We start from the raw sequence: 23,076 nt of genomic DNA, 5'->3' as shown, positions 1-23,076 counted from the left end.
ATTGAGACTAATATGTTACACATATGGTATCTACTAAAACATTAAGGACACCAGCTTTGACTTACAGATTGAGAATCTTCAGATTCTCTCATCTTGGTCTTGCTGCTTTTTAGGTTAGTTAACCTAACCTAACAGTAACCTAGAGATGAGAAGATCATGGTTGAATTACATGGGAACCAGGGACAACTGAGCTCCCTTCAAAGTCACCTAAGCTTCCCAGATAGCACTAAAACCTTACTACTGGGAAGCAGAGTTTATTCATTTCAAATGTAGCTTGTACTTGGTTATTAAAACTTCAACAAGATTAAATAAAATCCAAATCCAAAGGGAACACAGTTGCACAAATCTCTCCATCAAATGTGAAACGATATTTTGGTTTTGGAGTGTGTTCAGCTGGGTCTTAACCTCCTGAGCTGGCAGGGCTTTTCACTGTGATGAGCCACGATTACAGCAAGGCCTGCTGACTACCACATGCTAGTTTATCACTGAAGCAGTGGTGCATGTGGCTGTTTTCATGTGTGTATGCATAAATAGGTTGGGTCATATATATAGTGTACTACATGTAAAGAAGAAGAACAGGTATTTACTGATAAATACATGCTTACTCCAGTTTATTGCTCAACGGTCCTTGGGACGTGTATACATTTTTCAGCATTTGTCTAAAACACCAAACATACAAAAAGTGGTGAAAATAGCAGAGTGGGTCAATCAGTCTGCCTTTAAGGAATGCTTTTGAAAGATTACTTACTGGATTAAAAAATGCTTTTCAAGCATAGGGTATACACTTAACATAAGATCATGGATAAGCAGTTGTTATGACAACCCACCAAAGCTAATCTTTTTTGTACACATCATTTAAAAATAACTGTTGATAAGTGTTAGATGGGTGTTCAGCCAACATGTGTTTGGTAACAGGACATTTTTAGAACATTTCTGTGGAAGGTCATGAGCTAGGTAACGATCTTTCATCACAAAATTTAGCTGATTCTGACTAATCATACCAAAAGACCCATGGGTTAGGTAGATGGAAGAAAACTGTCGGCTGATTTAGTGTGTAGGTGCAGCGAGTTCTACTCTGATGTCCAGAGTCACTCTGAAGGTGCAAATTATCTGACGACACAGCGATCTGGCTTGTTTTGGGTTTGGCACAGCTAACAGTGTTAAACTGTGGACCGCTGTACCCAACTGGGTTGTTCTGTTTTTTAGTGAGAGTCTGAAGGAAAGTGGATGAGGATTTCGGACATCTCCATAGAGTTGAACGGGTTCATTTGCTTGGTTGAGCTCATATATAAGCACATTTTCAGTGTGATGATCAGCAAAGATGAATGGCAACACCTATTGATCTACTTCAGTAAAACTAAATAACACATGCACATAAATGTATCCTATACACATAGAATATACTGACAGGAATAGGCAAAATATGCAGCCTGTCATTGCCTGGGGCTGATGGAGCACTGTGTGGTGACTTAAATGTCATGATGAGCAGTGTGTGCCAGCTGAGAATGGCTTAATGACACTTCTGCAGTTCACTGGCCTGACAGTGATGAGGCTAAACTGGAGCTGCTGATAAGCAGACACAAATCCTCTGCAGTGGTTTGTGTTTGTGTGTGCATCTACGCATAAATGCTCATGGTACACAGTTGCCAAAAAACACCAATCACTTAACATGTTGAACTGGAAACAATGGTGTTGTACAGCTTGGATAAAGCTTGATGACAAGGTCAATGACTCATTTAAAGTGCCTTCACACTGCGTGATTGTAACTGTGCTGAGATTTTCACATATCAAACAACACAGTCTGTGATGTTCGAGCATCATTTCTAAAACAAAAACACATTTTATCTGCCAAGTCTACAGTCAGACAAAGAGAAGAAGAGCATAATTGAGGCCATGATCTGAGAAAAATGCTGACAACAAATACCCCTCACTGAGGCCACACACACATGCCAATTTCCACGTGGAGGATTTTAAGAGCAAAGAATCCTCCCAGCTTTTCATATACTTCCTGTTTTAATTCTTGCCACCTAGCAGTTACCAATATTGCTCTAACAGGAATGATTTTTCTTGGGAAAGGGCAGAAAAAGCAGCCTCCTCTAATGAAAGCTCTGTTTTTGCTGACAAAAGACAAAATTTGAGTCCAGACATGGACTTTGACAACTGAGTTACAGTGGCTGAAACATAATGCTGCTTTAGTGTCGCATAAGCAACTTGCTTTGCACTTAAGTTTGATGAGTGAACACTTGGAGACAAGAGCCTAAGACAACTGTTTTTCATAATTTTAGTCAGTTATTTATCACTGGAATATGTTATAGACATTACATATGATTAAGCTTTTCTAATTGGAAATAAAACGTACAAAACAGTAAAACGAACTCCTGAACATGTAATGCAATCCAAAACTTTACTACAGTCCTGAAATAAATCCTATCTTTGTGAAGCTTATATGGTTCAGTTTCTGTTGACAGTGTGTGAGAGGTATTCATTCATGGTGTTGTATTGGATTGTATAATAGTGAGAGATGTTTCTTGAGAGATGTTTCTAATAGATGAAAAAACATATTGTCAACAAAATTGTATATAATAAGCTTCAAAATGCTACAATTTATTGCTGAGGTTTTGTATTAGATTGAATCATTTACTGTATATTATACATGTGATTGTGTCTAAGCCCTGTGCAATATCTTAGTAAGACAAGACTTAATATATTGGTTTTACCCATTCACTTCAAATCGTGTATACATTACCCCTACCTAATTGGGAATGCTCCATTTGCTCACAGTTTTACATGTTCGTGGGAACCAGGAAGCATTCCAGTTTCTTCATGGACATCCATTCTCAATAATTGAAATACGAGCTCTGCCAGCTGTTAGATGACAGTGAGCAAAACATCTTCTCATCCATAGGGAATGGCACTAGCCTCCTGTGCACTGTACCTCCACTCCTACTGTTAAGGATAACTTTCCAGCCAATACTAACTAGCAAATACACACATTTATCATGCATGTTCAGTTCTGTTGAGATGGACAACGTATACATCTGGAAATAGCTGTTTACAGCTATTGTTGCCCAAAAGCTGCTGTACTATGTGTCACTCACTTGCCAGCAGTCATGCACAAATTTGCAAGTAAATGTCATTATCAACAAACAATTTGAGAAAGAAGAAGACCACCTAACTTGATCAACTAACTGGAGACAAACTAAATTCATGTCAAAGATTGATGAAACAGAGGCAATTTAATTAATGGTACAAGTGTGGAGCAATTTCGCATTTGTTTTGCTATGTTTAGATTCTCTTATTAGTGGCTCAGAGAAAGGAGAGCTTGTTTACTCCTATTCACTTACTCAGACCAAGCTGACTGGACAGCAGCTGTCCAGTAAGATGGATGTCTGTTCACTACAAGGGCTGACAATCTGCTGAGTCTTCTGCTCTAGGCAATAGTGAAGCATGTAACAAACATGCAGTAGAGTATCAGCCACACCACTTTTTACAGTATTTTTGGGGAGGCAAGACATTGTGGACAACCACAGAAAATGGCAGAACTTACTATGACCGTAGTCCTAAAAGAATACTACATTTCCTTGAAGAGCACTCCATCTTGTTTTGGGCTTTCTCCCAAAACACCACACAACTGACCATGTATACACCCTTCACACTTAAAATCAACAAACATGTACACCAAACAAAAAATGGTAAGATATTTACTTGTTTTATTGACTTCAAGAAAGCTTTCGACTCTATTTGGCATGAAGGGCTCTATTACAGACTTCTACATTGCGGTATAGGGGGCAAAATGTATGATCTGATTAAATCAGTTTATTTGGAAAATAGGTGTGCTGTAAAAATTGGAGACGAACAAACCGAATCCTTCACCCAGAGAAGAGGTGTTTGTCAGGGCTGCAATTTAAGCCCAACTTTATTTAATCTGTATATAAATGAACTTGCTGTACAGTTGGATCAATGTGCTGCTCCTGGCCTCTCCCTCCTAGATAGAGAGATGAAGTCTGTTTTATGCTGATGACCTTGTTCTACTGTCTCCTACTGAACAAAGACTACAGCAACAGCTGGACATAGTAGAACAGTACTGTCAGAACTGGGCCCTGGCAGTAAATATGAAATAAACTGTCATGATTTTTCAAAATGCCCCAGATGTCAGGAGAAGAAATAACAGTTTGTATACCATTAATAATCATATCATTGAACACAGTATGAGTCATACCTACCTTTAACCATAACAGCATCAGGAAGTTTCAACATGGCAGTGAATGCACTAAAAGAAAAAGCACGAAGAGCTCTAAATGCAATTAAGGGAATATTTTATAATTTCCAAATTCCAATTAAAATTCGACTTAAAATATTTGATAGTGTCATCCAGCCTATTGCACTATATGGTAGTGAAGTATGGGGTCCACTCAATCATCATAGCTATAACCGTTGGGACAAACAGCCAACAGAATCTTTAGATGCAGAATTCTGGAGATACATTTTACACGTACACAGAAAAACACCAACAAATGCATGTAGAGCAGAATTAGGCAGATACCCACTGATTATTAACATTCAAAAGAGAGTGCTCAAATTTTTAATCACCTTAAATCCAGCCCCCTGGACACCCTCCATTCTAAAGCCCTCCAAACCCAAGAGCTGAGCCAAGAAAAGAGTCCCCTGTGTCAGTTGCTGAGACTAACTGCCCCCCCTCAGACACACTCTGACCAGTCTCACAACAGCACTGTTTTCTAAACACCAATCAGAGTAAACCAAATTATAACGCAATGTAACCTATTTGGAACATTGGAAAAAAGAAACTAAAAGTAGATCAGAATGTTATCTGGCCCTAAAAAGAGATTATGAATTGGTAGATTATCTCACTGCTGTCAGAGATAGAAAGCAGAGACAGGTCCTAAACAAGTACAGGCTCAGTCAGCACAAACTAGCAATCGAAAAAGGAAGACACAATCATCTCTGTAAACTCTGTAATTTTAAAGAGCTAAATGACCTCTCAAAATTAAAATTAATTACTCCAAGGAGAAGGAGAAAGGGCACTTATTACTGCCCAATATATATCAACATGCCACAACCTGAGGGACAGTGAATGACCTACACACACACACACACATATTCATAAAAAATAAAAGTAATGTAGTTTTCACTTACTTGGATTTGTATTTTAACTGCCAGTCAATATTAATTAATTAATTTATTATTATAATTATTATTATCATCACTACTACTACTACTACTACATTATCTTACTTATCTGTATATATTCTAATAGCACATTTTTCTGTTTATGTTCATGCTTTGGCAATGTTAACATCTGTTTCCCATGCCAATAAAGCCCAACTGAATATAACATATATAACTGTTTGTTCACATGGCACATTTTAATCTGGTAAAAAGCCTTAAATCAGCCCTTTCAAATGGAGTAGAACGAGCCAGTTTATTCTGATCAAGGTGTTTACATGAGTTGTTATTTTTGATTGATCTTATAGGGGCAACTGAAAAGGGATTTTGTAAGAGACTGAATGTTGTCAGATGTGACTTCCCATAAACCTTCATTTGCTGTTGCCACAGTCCTCAGTTTTACTCTTATAGCACTTCACACACTATACAAACTTTACCAGGTTTTAACTGAGAAAGTAAAATGTGTAAAAATAATTAAATGAGTAAGCAGTCTTCAGGTCAGAGGAAAGTCTGTGCTGACATGTGTAATAATGATTAGTGAGCAAAGCAATCTCTAGATCAACATTCAACTTCCTATTTTATGAATTTCCTCTCTGTAGTCATACTGTACTGTGTGTACTGTATGTGTGTGTGTCTGTGGTCAGTCCAGTGATGAGAGTGACATTTCACTCCTGCCTGAATGTTTTCTGAGTAAGAGGTGGGGTGCAGATAGATGCGGCCATGGATCAATGCCACCACCCATACAAATGAGCCTTGGCTGAATGAGAAAGATTACAGCAATCACTTGGGCACACAGCAGATTGGGCTGACAAGAGTGTTTGTGAGCTTTCTGGACACGATGCATTCAGGTGTGAAAGGCAAACAGGGTTGCGCCACAAAAACTAAACAAAGACAAAAGGCCTGTGTGATGATCAGCATCACATCAATAAACACTTCTCAAAACTAAGTATAAACACTTTTTATGCTGGTCTGGTTGAATACATGTTTGCTATGTGTTTATTTTTTAATTGCACATATATCTGTATTTCTGTATCTTAAGAAAGTGGACTTAAAATGTTTGGTGACATCTTGCACTCCTATGGAAGTTGAATGAACTTTGGTTTGGAGAAAAGCGTCAGTAAAATGAATCTAACTTAATGTATGTTGTTTACTGCAAATCAATTTGTAACAGTATTTTAAAGTGCAATATAAATAAAGTTTTACTATATTTATGCTGAGATAATTTGAATTGGGTGATTGTTTGTATTTGTAGAGAATTTATTTTAAAACTCATCAATATCTGGCCACTTTGGAAATTAAAGACTGAGGTTGCCATGTACTGTATTGAGCTTTAAACTGTAACTTTTGATTCCTGAGGAACTCATTCTAACATGAAAAATCAATACAGCTTAACAGGCCTACTGGAGTCACTCCGCTGCTCTACAATCAGGTGTTGATTAGTAAAAAGAACAGGTGTTGGGTAATGTGCAGTGAGTTACTCGTTGTGCAAATCAGAAAGAGGGTGTAAGCAGCAAAACTGCAAAAATAGAACAAATGGATGGCAACAGTCTGAAGCTATTCAAGTTTGGGAATTATTTCACAAAGAAAAACAGTGTGAAAGCTGACAAATATCTCACATGTAAAATCTACCTCACAATTTAAAATCAGCTGCTGATAGTACACATTTAATAAGCCTTTAATGAAGCAACAGGCAAAATCACCCATCATGTCTGTACAGTACCAGTCTGTAGAAAAGATCCTGCAGTCTTATTTTGCAGATTGCTCATACTGACTATATAAACAAATGATACATGCTATTTATTATTGAATAGAAAGAAAAAAAGCATATATTAGAACAATTAGTTATAGGCTGATGTTCATATTTCAAATCATTGATCACTGCATTTGAAATTGAATTTTGACAGCATTACCTTACAATAAAATTGGAATAGAATTTCATTCAATAGATAATAGTGATAATTATAGATGATTTCTTGTGATTGTGAAGATACACTGATATTACCCTTTGAATATATTAATAAACTTTACCCTAATATTAACAAGGATTTTACCCTGTTATTACCCCACTATTACCTTCTTTTTCATCAAAAAAAGAGCCTCACCTCAATATTACCTATTACTAATCTGTTTTTATTATTAGTATTCTATTACAAAATTAAAATACAATATTACCAAGATATTCTCATTGTTCTTACCAATATAAGAATTATTTACAATTACAATTATTACACTTATTTCACTTGTTTGCTAAGATATAGATTTTCCTGCAGCATATCAGCACACATATAGGTTATGGTGAATTTAGTTCCTATAAAAAGTCCTGTCTCAATCTGTCTCTAAGATACAGTATATTTTCATTGAAACCTGTGTTGTGTCATGTTGAGGCCTTGAACAGTCTGAGCTGACAACTCATTACCTCAGATACCAGGAGCAAAGCCTTCTACTGTACAGAATTAAGGCAGCAATATATAAACAAATAAATACAGCATAAATACAAATCACAGAAAACGTAACACCAGGAAAGAATTAATAAAATAAAACTTTCCTCTTGGTCACTGTGGCTTAACCTCAACAGTCGCTGACTCAGTAAAACTAAGTATTAAGTAGATAATAATGCATATCAGTTCACAAATTTGTAAAGCAAAGGTGGCTTCACTTCACTTCAAATTTATGGCATTTTTGTAAAGTTTATATTTGTGACTGTGTGTGGTGAGAAAAACTCACCAGGTCTGTCTTGGGCATATCCTGGTAGTCAGACGAGTAGTATGTTGCTGTTTTCCCAAAGCCATTGTCACCAGCGGCCTTTGGTGGCTGAGCATGTTGTCGGTATGTAGCGCTCTTTGGAGTCCAGCAGAAAAGTATGATGGATTCACGAACACAGCGCTCAATGTCAATTTCTGTGCAACAAAAAGGAACAGGAAAAAAATTTGAAAATGTTACTTGCCAGTGTTGGAGTTGGAGAACCTATGAGCAACGGCACGAACAACAGAGTAGCCTTAATATCGCTTTTTTCATAAACTGCTTTTAAAAAGGTAGAAAATAGTAAGCCAACAAACATTAACCTACACCCAATTAAAGAAATCATGAAAAAACAAAGGATTTTTTTATGTTTACCCAACTAAACTAGCAAACATGGATATTTTATAAACTCAGAGGATCACTAAAGTTATTGCAATTTATCCTGAAGGGGACATAACCGTCTGTATTAAATTTAATGGTGATCCATTCAATAGTTGTCAAGACATTTCACTTAAAACCTTCGGCTAATCTCTGAATTTTCAATTACCACTGACAACATTTTACTTTAACAAATTATTTAACTGCTGTAAAGCCTGAGAATAAAAACAAATGTGATTCCTTCCCTTAAAACAGACATAAATCGTAAGAGATTATGTAAATGTAGTGTGGGAGGTTTGGTTGCAGAAGTGAGCAGCTTGACCTTGGCATTTTGCTGCCATTAATAATCTTAAGTAGTCATCCAGCAGTGCCAGTGGCTCTTTAAGATAATAAGTGGCCATCGTTTAGCTGCTGTCCCTCATCTAAGCTCTTGCCCCAAAATAGGTTTTTAGCGCAAAGCAAAATTTCTCCTCTTCCCCCTAATGCCTCTCCAGCAGTATCCATCTTTCTCCTGCTTCTCACATTGAGAATAGAGAGGATTAGGGAACTGGGACTCACTGGATTAGCCGAGGATTTGGGTAAATTAGGAATTATTTCCTTCACACTCTTTCACACAGACAACCTCTCTCTTTCACTCCCCTTTTTCGTTGTATAATAAGCAAGTCTGGTTAATGAATGCTCCTTGGTATGACCTGCACCCAAGCTCAAGAGAAATTATACAGAAGATGTATCTTTCCCCCACTCTGTCCCACAGCGGTGTTAAGGTTAGGGGGTTGTCAGCTCTCATGGGCTAGGACCTCACAGATTCAGTTACAAGGTTCATTCCAGTGAAAAACACACTGGTGGTCTCAGATTCCTCACAGACAGGCTCACAGGCAGTTCAGGGAAACACATTTTCCCTCCCTAGGGCGACAAATGCTGCATGCAATCACTCCTCCTGCTAAAAGAGCCAGGAATGAGGAAGAGGAGATTGGTAGCGGTTTTAACAAGCCCTGGGCTCAGCTGGGCATTCCAAGGCAGCCAATTTCGTTAAGGAGCAATTTTCCTTTTTAGTCAGACAAAATTACATTTTAGTAATTATGTATAGATGTTGATTGTGGGCTGTGACTTGTTGCCACAAATAGTGTGATTAGTTAAGAGCAATTCAGGAGCTTTGTGGAATTGGATTGTGTTGCAAAGGAAGACAGACCTGACAATAATGGAGATGAGAGAATTTAGTGAATTAAAATAAATAGAGAAAATCTGCTGCATTATTATGTTCCAACCCTTGATATTATAACAAACACACCATAAAAATTACTCTTAACATCAGTTCATAGATTATAAAGCCAACCATTGGTACTTGTGACAATTCCCTTCTCACTTTTTGAATAGCTCTTTAATTGTGATCCATGATGGCATTGATAATATAAAAGGTGGGAGTGTGGAAAGTGACTATCTATTGTCCAGGGGTTTGTCCATCCATGTTCATAGTAATACTGTATACCACCAATTATATTTCGACAAAACTTTAGTGAATGATGCATGCTGTTACAAACATGAGAGGGTATTCCAATGGTTGTTTGTTTTGATGAAACTGAAATGGATGATTGCATTGTGTGTGTGTATGGCTTTAAGGGGTGCATGTATTATTCTTGGTAGACAACACTAAAGCTGTCATAATTATGTATTTACTTAGCAATGCTCTAATCTCAGTGATCAATCAATGTTCAGGGCTCTCATTCATCCACTATCTCACACTAAGAAGTCAGTCCTAACTAATGTAAGGTTGTCAGTGAGATCGTATTAGGTCCTAATTTTAGGCTTAGGAGTAAAAGCATTTCATCACCATTTTTATCTTACACAGGATTTAGGAGCGCTGTAGCGGTGCCTAACCTGATAGGACTTACCAGTATGGAAAATAATACCAGAGCACAAACATGCCTGCTTATACCAAGAGGTATGAACAGAATATATACGTAAACCATAATGATTGCTTGAATATAACAAAATGCTTCTTTAAATATAGTGGTGTGCAAAAGTGTTTGCCCCCTTCCTGATTTCTTTTTTTTTTTTTTGCATGTTTGTCACACTTAAATGTTTCAGATCATCAAACAAATTTAAATATTAGTCAAAGATAACACAAGTAAACACAAAATGCAGTTTTTAAATGAAGGTTGTTATTATTAAGGGAAAACTAAATCCAAACCTACATGGCCCCTGTGTGAAAAAGTGATTGCCCCCTAAACCTAAAAACTGGTTGGTCCACCCTCAGCAGCAACTGGAGGAATTTTGGCCCACTCATCTTTGCAGAATTGTTGTAATTCAGCCACATTGGAGGGTTTTCGAGCATGGACTGCCTTTTTAAGGTCATGCCACAGCATCTCAATAGGATTCAGGTCAGGACTTTGAATAGGCCACTCCAAAGTCTTCATTTTGTTCTTCTTCAGCCATTCAGAGGTGGACTTGCTGGTGTGTTTTGGATCATTGTCCTGCTGCAGAACCAAAGTTCGCTTCAGCTTAAGGTCACGAACAGATGGCCGGACATTCTCCTTCAGATGTAATGGGACACACACCTTGCAAAAAGTTCAACTTTATTAGTATTTTCCCAAAATCGTAGAAAAGGTTTCAGTCGTAGTCATCTGGACACTGTTTTCAGAATCAAGACGTTTCGGCTCCCATCCGGAAGTCATTCTCAATGCGGATGGGAGCCGAAACGTCTTGATTCTGAAAACAGTGTCCAGATGACTACGACTGAAACCTTTTCTACGATAGAACACTCCTGGACGAATGAGGGACTACACCGTCTTATTTTCCCAAAAGTCTTGGGGATCATCAAGATCTTTTCTAGCAAAAATGAGATGAGCCTTAATGTTCTTTTTGCTCAACAGTGGTTTTCGTCTTGGAACTCTGCCATGCAGGCCATTTTTGCCCAGTCTCTTTCTTATGGTGGAGTCATGAACACTGACCTTAACTGAGGCAAGTGAGGCCTGCAGTTCTTTGGATGTTGTTGTGGGGTCTCTGAATGGCTGAAGAAGAACAAAATGAAGACTTAAGCCAAACAAAATGAAGACTTAAGCCAAACCTTATATGGATTCAGATGTGAATTTGATACAGCATTCTAGTGAGGCTGACAGACGAAGAAGAAGAACAAAATGAAGACTTTGGAGTGGCCTAGTCAAAGTCCTGACCTGAATCCTATTGAGGTGCTGTGGCATGACCTTAAAAAGGCAGTCCATGCTCGAAAACGCTCCAATGTGGCTGAATTACAACAATTCTGCAAAGATGAGGGGACCAAAATTCCTCCACAGCGCTGTAAAAGACTTGTTGCAAGTTATCGCAAATGCTTGATTGCAGTTTTTGCTGCTAAGGGTGGCCCAACCAGTTATTAGGTTTAGGGGGCAATCACTTTTTCACACAGGGGCCATGTAGGTTTGGATTTAGTTTTCCCTTAATAATAACAACCTTCATTTAAAAACTGCATTTGGTGTTTACTTGTGTTATCTTTGACTAATATTTAAATTTGTTTGATGATCTGAAACATTTAAGTGTGACAAACATGCAAAAAAAAAAAAAAAGAAATCAGGAAGGGGGCAAACACTTTTGCACACCACTGTATATAGATTGTATTGAAACTTCTTGTGGCTGAATTTGTCTGGGAAAATGGTCTCATCTACAATACTGTGCCTGATCTGCAGGAAACAAGTCCATGTAACCTAAACTGAGACAAACAGACTGAAAACAAAGAAAATGCTTTGGGAAGCCACAACTGTGTTTGCTTTTGTTGAACTTGCATTACAAGATTAAAAGAAAAAAAAACAGCTTGATCCTTGATGTTGCGGCCAAATGATCCAGTCACACGTGACGCACAGATGCACCAGAAACAAGAGAGGGGACCAGCGACTGTGCTAAACATGTCTAAATTATTATTGTCGCAGAGGCATGTTCACAAATCAAAGGATTATATATATACTAAATGTGTACAGCAAATAAAAATAAACAGTCACTGAATGAAATGTGTAAGATGCTGCATTACATTGAAATCAACTCATTTTGGCTGTTCAAAATTAAATCTGTGTCACTTTTATCAGTTTAGGTCAAATATATTTTCAAGTAGTTTATCATACAAGTGATGCTATTTTGTTAACTGAGCAGCCTGTCAGTCTTCTGAATGTGCTGATTGCACACCAGAAACACACAGAAAATCTACAAGATGACATTATTAATTTATTTTTTACAGTTCTGAATGTCATAAAACACTCAACGAGAACATCTACTCCTTGCTAAGAGTGAGTGTAAGAAGCTCACAAATAACTCTCAGGTTCTCTAAGGTTGGAGTATTTTTAGACATAGTTTAACTTTCAGCACAATTCCTGAAGTAAATTGGAGATGATTAATACATTTGGCCCCAGATCAATATTGTCAGGACCCTATGGATATTACAGAGGTCCTCCTTAATGTTGGTTGCCTATAATAGGATTGAAGCTTATTTAATTTGTACATTCATTTCAAAAAGCTCCGGACCAGACTATCAGCCAAATCCCTAAATGTAAATGCAAATGTGTCATGCCAAATTTGTCATGCACTCCCAACACCAAACTTTCAACATCAATGTTCTACTTCTCCTTCTGCTAGTGTTCTCTGGGTGTCCCTGTGTGCAGTGTTGCCTTGAGCACTTTCAGCAGCTCCTGGTTGTTTTTCTCAGAACTAAACGTTTATAACTAGAGCTCATCAGTTCTGTGCCTAGCTCTGCTCATTGAAACAGATGTTAATGTCCCGTGAAGGCAAATGCCGCTGCATCATCAGTAAACACACGGTTCCTGTCAGCTGGAGAGCCTTTCTGGTCCATTGTGAATCAATGAAATCTCCAAACAAGAGAAAGTTATAGATCACCCGAGGCTACAAGACTAAGCAAATGGGAATCACAAAATGAGATTAACTGCTAACAAATGGCAGGCTGAGATGTATTGCTGGCTCTAAGGCAAAATGTTGCAGCACAGGTCTTACCTATTTCACAATTCATTTTATTTCAGACTCTGATATACTGAGTGTGGTATCATTCACAAAACTTAATTGAAAATAATTCAGCAAAAATATGGTGTTTCATGATAGTCTGGAGAGTTTCTTAAGTAACATTTGTTTAACATTTATACATGACTCAACTAACACAGTGACAGTTTAGGGAACCAGTGGTTGAACATGAGCTCATAATCCATTTCACTTGCCTTGAATCTGGACCTCTTCTCTTCGTTGGAATATTGGCAACTATAGACTTCACAGTGTTATGTGTAATAGGCTTGTCACTGAGAATTATTGTTACTAGCCCCATTTACTGCCTAGAAGGATGGAAAGAGAGAAGTGTGTCTGAATCATTTAGGGGCCACTGTCCTGTAACGTTATCTTGACCGTTAACTTTTATTTCGACAGTTGCAGACAGAAATAGAAAGAGAGTACAATTTTTTTTTAAATTTCACAACTAAATGTCAAGCCTGCTTATGCGTCTTTCAAAGTTCATCCATTTCTCGGAACCTTAGATTAAAAATGTACAATACGGGGTCCTTTACCTTTTTACCACTGACAAAGTCTTCAAAACTAAATATAGGCTTCCATCATGTACAGCTAAAATTAACTAAAATGTCAATGATTATGTGTACTTGTGAATGGTACGAAGTGGGAAATTACGTGCTTCTACAGAAGCAGGTTTAGGTAGTCACTGAACTGCATGATGACTCAGTTTAAAATTGCAACTGCTAGTTTATAATGTAAATACAGTGATAATATGTTTGCTGTATTAAATGTGTCATTCTTTCCTGAACAAGACAAACAGCACATTAAATGAGCTATATCCTACATTTTTTTGAGAAAAACATTCTTCTTCTTCAAAAAAAAAACATTCTCTTTGATTTCTCTTTCCTTTTGTGCTGCATAAGCTAGATTGAGTCTATTTTTCTTATTTTATGATGTCCAGCCAGCATCGGGGTATGTTTTTCTGGCTTCCCACATGCAGTTCCTGTAGTTACAAGCATGTGGAGTATGTGTCTGAGTCTACTCTGAAACAAATGAATGTAAGACTCAGTTGTATGAGGACATCAATTCTGCACATCTGATGGCAGAAAGGAGCAGGTGCGGGCCCCAAATCACAGGATATCTCCAATAACTCACAGTCCGTGTGTGTGTGTGGGGGGGGGGGGGTACGTACTCATAACTACATGAATGTGGTGAGGCAGAGCATATACAGACTGACCTCCAAACCTTGCTTCCAACAAAGGTTGACAAGGTCTATTAGAAACTTATATAACTTAACTATGTAACAAGGCCCAAATTATGTGTTCTTTCAAGTCCTATGCATTGCATCTCATGCATTGTCAAAATATTTAGCATTTAACTGTTACTGGTTAAATAGGGAACTAGGCTAAGAGTCTACAGCCATGCTAGCAGCTGTGCAAAGCTGTACTGTAGACAATGCTAACATGCTGATGTTTAGCAGATATAATGGGTAACATGGAACCAATATTAGTTTTAGTAACATCTGTTAATTAGCCTTACACAAAGTATAGCTGAGCAGCTGCGAATAAAAAAGTCAGGGGATCACCAAAGTCAGTGGGCTTCATCCTTTGGGAACCATGAATGATTGTACAAACTTTCATGGCAATCCATCCACATGCACTGAATATATTACAGTCTGGACCATTGTGGTGGAACAAACGACAGACAGACCGACACTGAGCCATTCTGCTAGCATGGCTAGAAAAACAAATTCTGCACAATCCAGGTCAATAAGCCTAAAGTAGTAAGACCTCTACTGTTTAGTAGAAGTGATAAATATTGTGCTGTTTGGTATTGGACTGGATGTAGCAGTCTGTGTCTGTAACAAGTTATATAAAACTTGAGTGTGGACCAGAACATAGCTGGAAGCTTAAGTAAACAAGTCCTGTTTGAGGTCAGTCTAAAGCCCAAAATTCATTCCTAATATAGTTTAAAGAGAGTGCCAGATACTACACTGTAACTACCCAGGTATACACAAGCTGCGATAATGAGGCTGGCAGTGATATACAGAAATGAGCTGGCAGCTGTAGCTGCTCTCAGGAAATCTTGCCAAAGAAGCTGACTGCAGCTCTAGGCCAACATATTTTACCTTTATAAGGAGAACTGGCTCTCCTCTTCCTTTCCACCTCATCACATGAATCTGTTGGACTTGGGGAGTTAAACAGTGAAGTATGGCAACTCTGAATTTAGGAAGAAGGGGAGGCTGCTGGCCTTAGTTTACAAAGTGCTCCAGCATCCCTTATGGACAAATCGTCCCTGTCTCTGTTGGTTTTAAAACGCCAATGTCATTCTGCCTTTCAGCTAGAAAAAAGAGGGCTAAGCAGCATTTGGAAATAGAGTTTTAAAGGAAATTGTTTGAGCTATCCCCCAGGGGAGAGGAACATTCTGAAGACATACATTATGAATGCCGCTCTCGGATTTTATGTCACCGATACTTTGCTGAAGTAATCGCTTTGGGCAACTGAAAAGGAGCAGTAAAGAGGGCTCATATTAAGAGACACTGTTAGGAGTCTTCACTCTGTGTGGCATATACAGTCGACAAAAACATCAAAGTCCCTGGGGCAATGTGTCAGCGTCTGCATATAACATGTTAAAACCCTTTGGACTGGGAGTTTGTTAAAAGTACTTACATATAACCAACAGAGCAAAGCTATTAAGTATGCATTTCCATCAAGCTTGTATGATTATAATCAACCCACTGAATTCCTCCTTGATTTGTCAGCCCTCCTTCTGTGTTTTATTCAAGAAAGGTGGCAGAATTTCTCTTCTTGCCTGTAATGCACTGAAACCTGCAGGGATTAACAACCATAGTGCTGAGTTAAAAGACTCAATTTCAATATTTGCCACCACACCTCTCCCCCCTCCTACACCTCATTTTTGCACTACAGTGACATGTCGCTTAGGTGGTGTAATGAGAGGTTAAAGAACTGTAATTTGCCATGTGCATCATTGTTTGTAATGAGTGTGGAAAAAATAAATAAATAAAACAGATGCAGGTGTTTGCATGTGATGTTTCTTATGCTGGAGTACACCCATTTCCTACTCTTATTTTTTTCCTGCAAGTGCCATTTCCCACCACCATACCTTCAACTTGTGCATTTTTAATACAAATCTCTGTGTCAGATAGTTGCTTTAGGCAGCCTGATAGCCTCACATTCCCATGCTAACCCTTGGCTTTATGTATTTGTGTCTATCTCCTATTCTTGTATGAGTAACCCTGCATTTGTGGTTCAGAGCTAAAAAAGCACCACTTAGTCTCTCTGGTTCATGTCGGATAGCACTGAAGAACCTTACTTAAATGATATCAGCAACTGGCTTAATAGTCTACATAGACTTAACATAGTCTTAAAGCTCTGAATGAAGATGAGAAGTGATGGGAATGCTGGAGAACCATAGAGGTTGTGATTTTTGTGGCATATTTGTTAATATATAATTCCCAGGGGCAGCGGTTGACTGTTCGACAGATGCAGAGCAGAGCATGGCACGCCTAGAGTACATCAAGGAGGGAGTATGTCTGTGTAGGAGCGCAGAGCTGCCTGCTTTGAGGATATCATTAACTCAGACACATCAGCAAACATTAGTACTCTGAGGAATGAAAAACAGCCTCCTGCAAATGCCAGTTACTGAAACAGATGGACAGCCTTCGAGCCAGGTTTCGGGAGAGGGCGGAAAAAAGTATTTGTGTGATTTTGACTTGTTTAGAACTGCAGAGGCACTACGGCATGCAGAAAATAAATAATAATAGTTGCTGTTGGCCAAGCCTGAGTATGGAATGCACCTGAAAAGAGGGATAAAGGGAAGACATAGTATTGACAAAGATGTAAATACCAGCTCATATTCTCACCTGGCAGGTCAGAGAAGAGTAGGATGCACTCATTGAAGCCATTTGCTAAGAGACGGTCCCTGAGCTGCTGCAATATGGCCACGCCGATACAGAAGGGGAAAGAGGAGTTACCCAGCAGCAGTGTGTCCCACAGGTGGAAGATCTTGTGCAGTGGAAACACATCTGTATAGCGGGTACAGAAATAAACACAACAAAAAGGGAGATTTTACAAAATGACTGAATACAAGAGTGCCTGAAGAGACAAATCCCTCGAGGGAGGCACAATAGGATTCTGCAAGCGGGACAATAGCAAGCAACATGCACACAGTGAGAAATGGGAAATCTGTTTGTATATAATGAGTATGATTTGCATGTGCATGGCGCATTTACTTAACATAGCTCTATGGCTTTAAAATGGGAAGCTCACTAAGCAATATTGTGCATTGGTAAGGTTGCCTGGAGGAATATTTGATGTGGGGGAGGCAGCTGGGAAAATGTTTTGTGTTGTTGTGGAAAAATGACAGGAAGAACATCAGGGGGCTGAGGAGCTTTGTAGCAAGGAACCTGCACAGGTTGTTTTAAGCCAAATAAAACCACATCCTGATAATGCGTCCCATTGCAGTTATTACTTCAGTCATATTATTTTCACTATTTGAAAATTGTATGTTTCCTCCCTGTTGAGATTTACACATGAGAGCCAGTACTGTCCACCTGTTTATATCATCCCGGGGTTGGTTAAGGTGGATGCAAGGCAGTAGATGTGTGTGTGTGTGTGTGGGCCAAGTGTGACTGTGGTGAGGCTGAGAGAGCAAGAGTGGTGAGAAAATGGCTCAGAGGGTCCACGCCACATTAGCAGTCAGCTAAGCAGACTGGTGCATGTGAGTGACAGGTAGTGTGTCTGAGAGAGTGTGTGTGTGTGTGTGAACGGAAGATGACCCTCCAACCTTGTCTCATATTGGATTGGGGACATTAGCAGTCAGAGGGGCACATCTCCTGAATACTGGACTTACACACTGCCTCAGGGGGAGGATAAGGGGTAAAAGGGTCACACCTCACACTCTCCACCCCAGCAGTTGCCTCTGTGTGTGTGTGTGCGTGTGTGTTTGCAGACTAGCAAAGTTCTAATGCAACTATCTAAAATTATATAAAGAAGGCAAAAGGTTGTTCAAACAGTTGTACTGTATGATGGGGCTGTACCTATAAGACACAGAGGTTAATTGCATATCATTTAATTTGTAACTATGATCTGTGACCCCTGCTAATGTGCTCATATTTCAGAGCTCCAACTGCACTCTCTGGGAAGATAAAAGAGTATTGCTGCCATCAACTGACAAATTACATGCTGAGAACCAGCCAAAATAAAACCTTTATGTACCCCTGCTGCTGCACAGAAGGTGATGCTAATTTAAATCAACAAGCATATTTAGATTTCCACTATTAGGCAAGGAAACCTGCAATTATTGCTGGAATCTGTAACATTTCTCAGTAGAGGTCTAAGTACAGTAGTGCTGGAAACTTTTTGGTGAGACTCTTATTCATTAGTTTTGCTAAAACTGCGCAAGTAATTTTACATTTGGCAAATTTATATTTTGCCCAGTAATATACAATCTGAAATGTAACAGAATGACGATCCAATCTTCAATCAATCATCAACATCTAAAAGTGATCACCAAACTGCAGGCACTCCAATCATTTGTTCACTTAGTGACACCTAAACTAATGCTAACTTGATTAAACTATTTAATTTCCCTGTACATACTGGGGGATGACAAAACATTATAAACACCATACAATATAACACAACAATTTAACATAAACTACACTATTAAAAATGTCCCCAATTGAATCAACACTTTCTCATAAGCTCCTCTGATATTCTTTTCTGCCATTTTTGATTTTTTTTAAAAAGCTTTTAAAATCTTGAGAAAAAACTAGCAACAGGGGTGTTTATTGTGACCCCTATATCCAAAGGTGCTGTTGAAGTTACATTAAACAGGGAAAAGATTCATGGGTAGGATGTGGTATACAAAATCAAATTCAGGGCACTCAACATAATAAAAGTCTAGTAGAAGTTTTTAATAAATATGGGCACAACACGTTATAAAAATACATCATGCTCTCCTCAAGGTTCTCCTGAGGAAGGAAAGTGTTGATGTATTTTTATAATGTATCAAATCCATATTTCTTAAAGGCTTTTTATTTTTACCATCCCGGAATTGATTTTGTCTGCCACATCCTACCCATGGATCTAGACATATGTTTTCCTTTTAATTATTACCTCAAAAATCTTTTCATGAACTGCAGGTTAGAATACATTAATTGTGCATTTTCAGCTGACTGTAAAATCATAACAATGTAATCAATTCTCTGAAAATAGCTGTGTGATAACAAACATCCCAACAGCCGCAATGGCTTATATACTGTATTTCATAAAATATTTCAGGCACAATTGGGTGTTACATTTCTAATTTGGTGCATTAAGAGTCTTGGTGACTCACTACTTAAAAATGGTGCAATCTGGCCCACAGGGAGCGCTATAATAATCCTGTAAAGTCTACAGCTCAGTTCTGCCACTCTGTTTTGTCACAGAGTCACAGAGATGTGACATTTGGTACAGACATGTATCTGCATACAAAAGACCTGTGTCTTTTAAAAACTACAGTATAATGTCCACCATCCATTTTTGGCTGGCATTCTGGATTTTGGGAAAAATCTTTTAAAACAGTGTTACACACCACTGGTCAGCAAATCACAGGTGCATTACATGGGGAATTATTTTACTTAATTTGATTTAAAGGCTGTCTCAAAAGAGACCATTTTATCAGCATGTTAGTTTTAAACAGTAGTGGAAGAAGTATTCAGATAATTTACTTAAGTAAAAGTACCACACTATAAAATACTCAATTAAGTACAAGTACAAGTCCTGCATTTAACATTTTACAGTATAGAAGTATTGGCTACAAAATGTACTTAGGAATGGCCCCCTGTCAGTGTTATTTTATTTGGATCATTATTACTGATGCATTAACATGTAAGTATTAGTTGAGGAGGAGCAAATTTTAACTGCTTTATAGACAGTACTTTTGGGTAGTATAATCTATGACAAAGCATCATATGTTACAATATGATCAGATTTTTATACGTAACATCGCTGAAATGTAATTAGTACTACAGCTGTAGATGGAAATGTAATGGAGTAAAAAGTGCAATACTGCTTCAGAAATGTAGTAAAGTAGAAATATGAAGTAGCAGAGAATGGAAATAAATAAAGTACCTCCAAATTTCATGTAAGTACGGTACTTGATTAAATGTAATTAGTTTAAAGCCTTTTAGTTGCAAAGTCAACTCAGTCAATCAACTGAATCTGAAACATGAATTTGTCATTTGTGTCAGTTGTCATGAATCCTGTTTTAGGTCATCAATGACAACTGATTAACTCCATCCACTGATGTAGACTGTAAGATGTAGTTGAAAGCTCAGAAAAAAAGCTAGTAAGTGGACCTTGAGTTAAGTTTTTTTCGGTCATAATATTTGTGATGTTTGTGACTGGTACTTGCTTTCTGACCTTTCCCCACATGGAGGAGAAACATTGCTGCAAGCAGCTGTCTTATCAGCTTTATGTTGGGATTTTGAAATGTATTCAGATAAATACAAAATAAAGATAAAGATGTGCTGGTGAAAGTTTGAGGTAGTGTAGGACTGAGTGGTTGAGTCCTTTCCCTTTAGGACTTGAATTAATTAGCAGCTGGAATAAAGGTCACCAAGAGAAAAAAAACACACAAAAGCCTACAGAATGTAGGACCTGACCTTTCCTCTCTTTTATTGATACTCTAATTGAAGCAGACTCAGAATACCTTCCGAAAGTTTTGGATTTTGCTCAGTACCACATCAAATCCACACTGTGAGTACAAAGAAAGGCTACTTACGTGTAAACATAGTCAGGAACCATGGAATAGCATAAAGCTGTGTGGTAAGAAAAAAAAAAGAGACATAAGATATAAGCACATTTTACTCTAGCAGTCATTTGTATGTAATACTCAGTATGTCAAAACAAATTGCTGAGAGCTCAAATGAAATGAATGAACTGCTTTCTCACTAAAGAGACTTCTGTCTTTAAGAAAAGCAGCACACATGGCTGCACATCTCTATGGCCTCTGAGAAACAGAAATGGCAATAAAGAGCAAACTGCTGAGTTTGGTTATTAGTCAATGGGGAGAAAGCTAACAATGAATCTCATTATACAAATCTTGTCATCCATCCTTTTTCTCTCCTACTTCACTCTCTCCATTCAACACTTTCCTCGGAGGAAATGCATAAAATTTAAATTAAAGACTGCACACACACTCACATACAAACACACACATATACACTCCACCATTAGCCACCTGTTATAACACCTGCCAATCGCTGGCCACTGTTGGCGAGGCTCTGTAATATTCAGTAGCAAAGGGTCTGGGGCAGAGTGCGCAGGAATACTGGAACTTATCTCAGCCAGTTAATTGATAGCTAATTGCGGGGGAGCTGGCGACTGTTCAGTAGACCTCTTCTATGCCCAGGAGTGATGAGCAGGAGAGAGAGCCACTGCACTCCTGAGTCTCAGCCTTAATTTCAACAGCTCGGCGGCAGGACTGCGAGTCTAGCCAGATTGGATTAGTGTAGGTGTAAATGGTGGACCTTGCAGAGAAGATGTGGCCAAATTGAGAATGGCCTGAATTAACCCACTGGCCACATGCAATCTGACGCGGATGGAGTCCTTGAACACCACAACATTTCCCTTGTGGTTTCTGCATGCTTGCACAAGATTTGTCTTTTACTGAAAGACAAACTGTATTAAGTTTGTTTTGGTATGCATAATCAAATCCATTTTATAATGCAGTGACATTTGGTCTTTTAGGGCAGATGGATTTATTGCCTCAGTAAAACAACAGTTCAGAGTGTTCTCTGAAGTTCACAGAGAAAAAGGGGATTTATGGTCTATAAAGTCCAATTACTGGGATTCACATCAAGTATGAAAGCTGTATCAACAGAGTTTGTTCCAATTTTATCCTTGCCTAACAATGAAAACAAGCATTCAAAGTCTCCTTTGAAAGGCAAGTCAATGCTGGGAGTACTGTACATGCAGTAAGTGTCAAGTCATGCATTTTCTTTGAAGCGCCATGTCTGAACAACGGATGAGCAAGATATTGAAACAATGGGACATCTGTTCAAGGTAAAGCTTTGTTTCTAAAAATAGCACAATTTGTAGCACAAACTACAGGCAAAATTTGTGCCACCTTTCCTAACTTTCTTTTTTCTTTGGTGTGATTTTTGACCAATTCATGAGTTTCGATAATCACATTAGGACGCTGACTTGATAATGTTTCTTTCACCTAAGAAACATAACCAAACTTAGGTCTGTTGTGTCAAGAAATGAAATGGAGATGCTAATGCATGCTTTTATCTCATCACGTTTGGACTACTGTAATTCTCTTTTTACCTACCTTAATAAATCTTCCTTATACCGGCTTACAAAGCCGGTCTCTTGTTGTGAAGCACTTTGTACTTTGTTTTGATAAGTGCTCTATAAATAAAATTTTATTATCATTATTATTATTATATTACAAACCATCCAAATGCTGCTGCTAGGCTCCTAACACGATCCAACAGATGGTCACATATTACACCTATTTTAACCTCGCTGCACTGGCTTCCTGTTAATTTTAGAATTCATTTTAAAATTTTGGTGCTCACTTATAGAGCCCTACATGGCCAGGCTCCACAGTATATAATGGACCTTCTGCTCCCCCACACCACGAGCCGACCTCTTAGGTCATCTACCCAGGGTTTTCTAAGTGTACCTCGGACACGTTTTGAGACTCAGGAGATCGTGCTTTCCAGTCAGCAGCTCCTAAGCTTTGAAGTCTCCCAATAAGCTTGAGGTCTTTGGA

The 23,076-nt window shown here is 38.3% G+C and overlaps 1 protein-coding gene across 3 annotated transcripts in view; it reads right to left on the bottom strand.

The window, feature by feature from the left end:
* The window catches only part of tbck (TBC1 domain containing kinase), a 46,177-nt gene that overhangs the window by 12,615 nt on the left and 10,486 nt on the right, over positions 1 to 23,076 (bottom strand). For all 3 annotated transcript variants that reach the window (XM_044191438.1, XM_044191436.1, XM_044191437.1), the window contains exons 21-23: positions 21,076 to 21,112; positions 17,171 to 17,332; positions 7,909 to 8,081 (exon numbers count right to left, since the gene is read on the bottom strand). In XM_044191438.1, the coding sequence (XP_044047373.1) occupies positions 7,909 to 8,081; positions 17,171 to 17,332; positions 21,076 to 21,112 (372 nt within the window). The remainder of the gene's footprint in view (positions 1 to 7,908; positions 8,082 to 17,170; positions 17,333 to 21,075; positions 21,113 to 23,076) is intronic.

Source organism: Siniperca chuatsi, linkage group LG3 (genome assembly GCF_020085105.1).
Source record: "Siniperca chuatsi isolate FFG_IHB_CAS linkage group LG3, ASM2008510v1, whole genome shotgun sequence".
In the NCBI taxonomy this organism is placed as follows: Eukaryota; Metazoa; Chordata; class Actinopteri; order Centrarchiformes; family Sinipercidae; genus Siniperca; species Siniperca chuatsi.
This window is presented reverse-complemented; position numbering and strand designations above follow the sequence as displayed.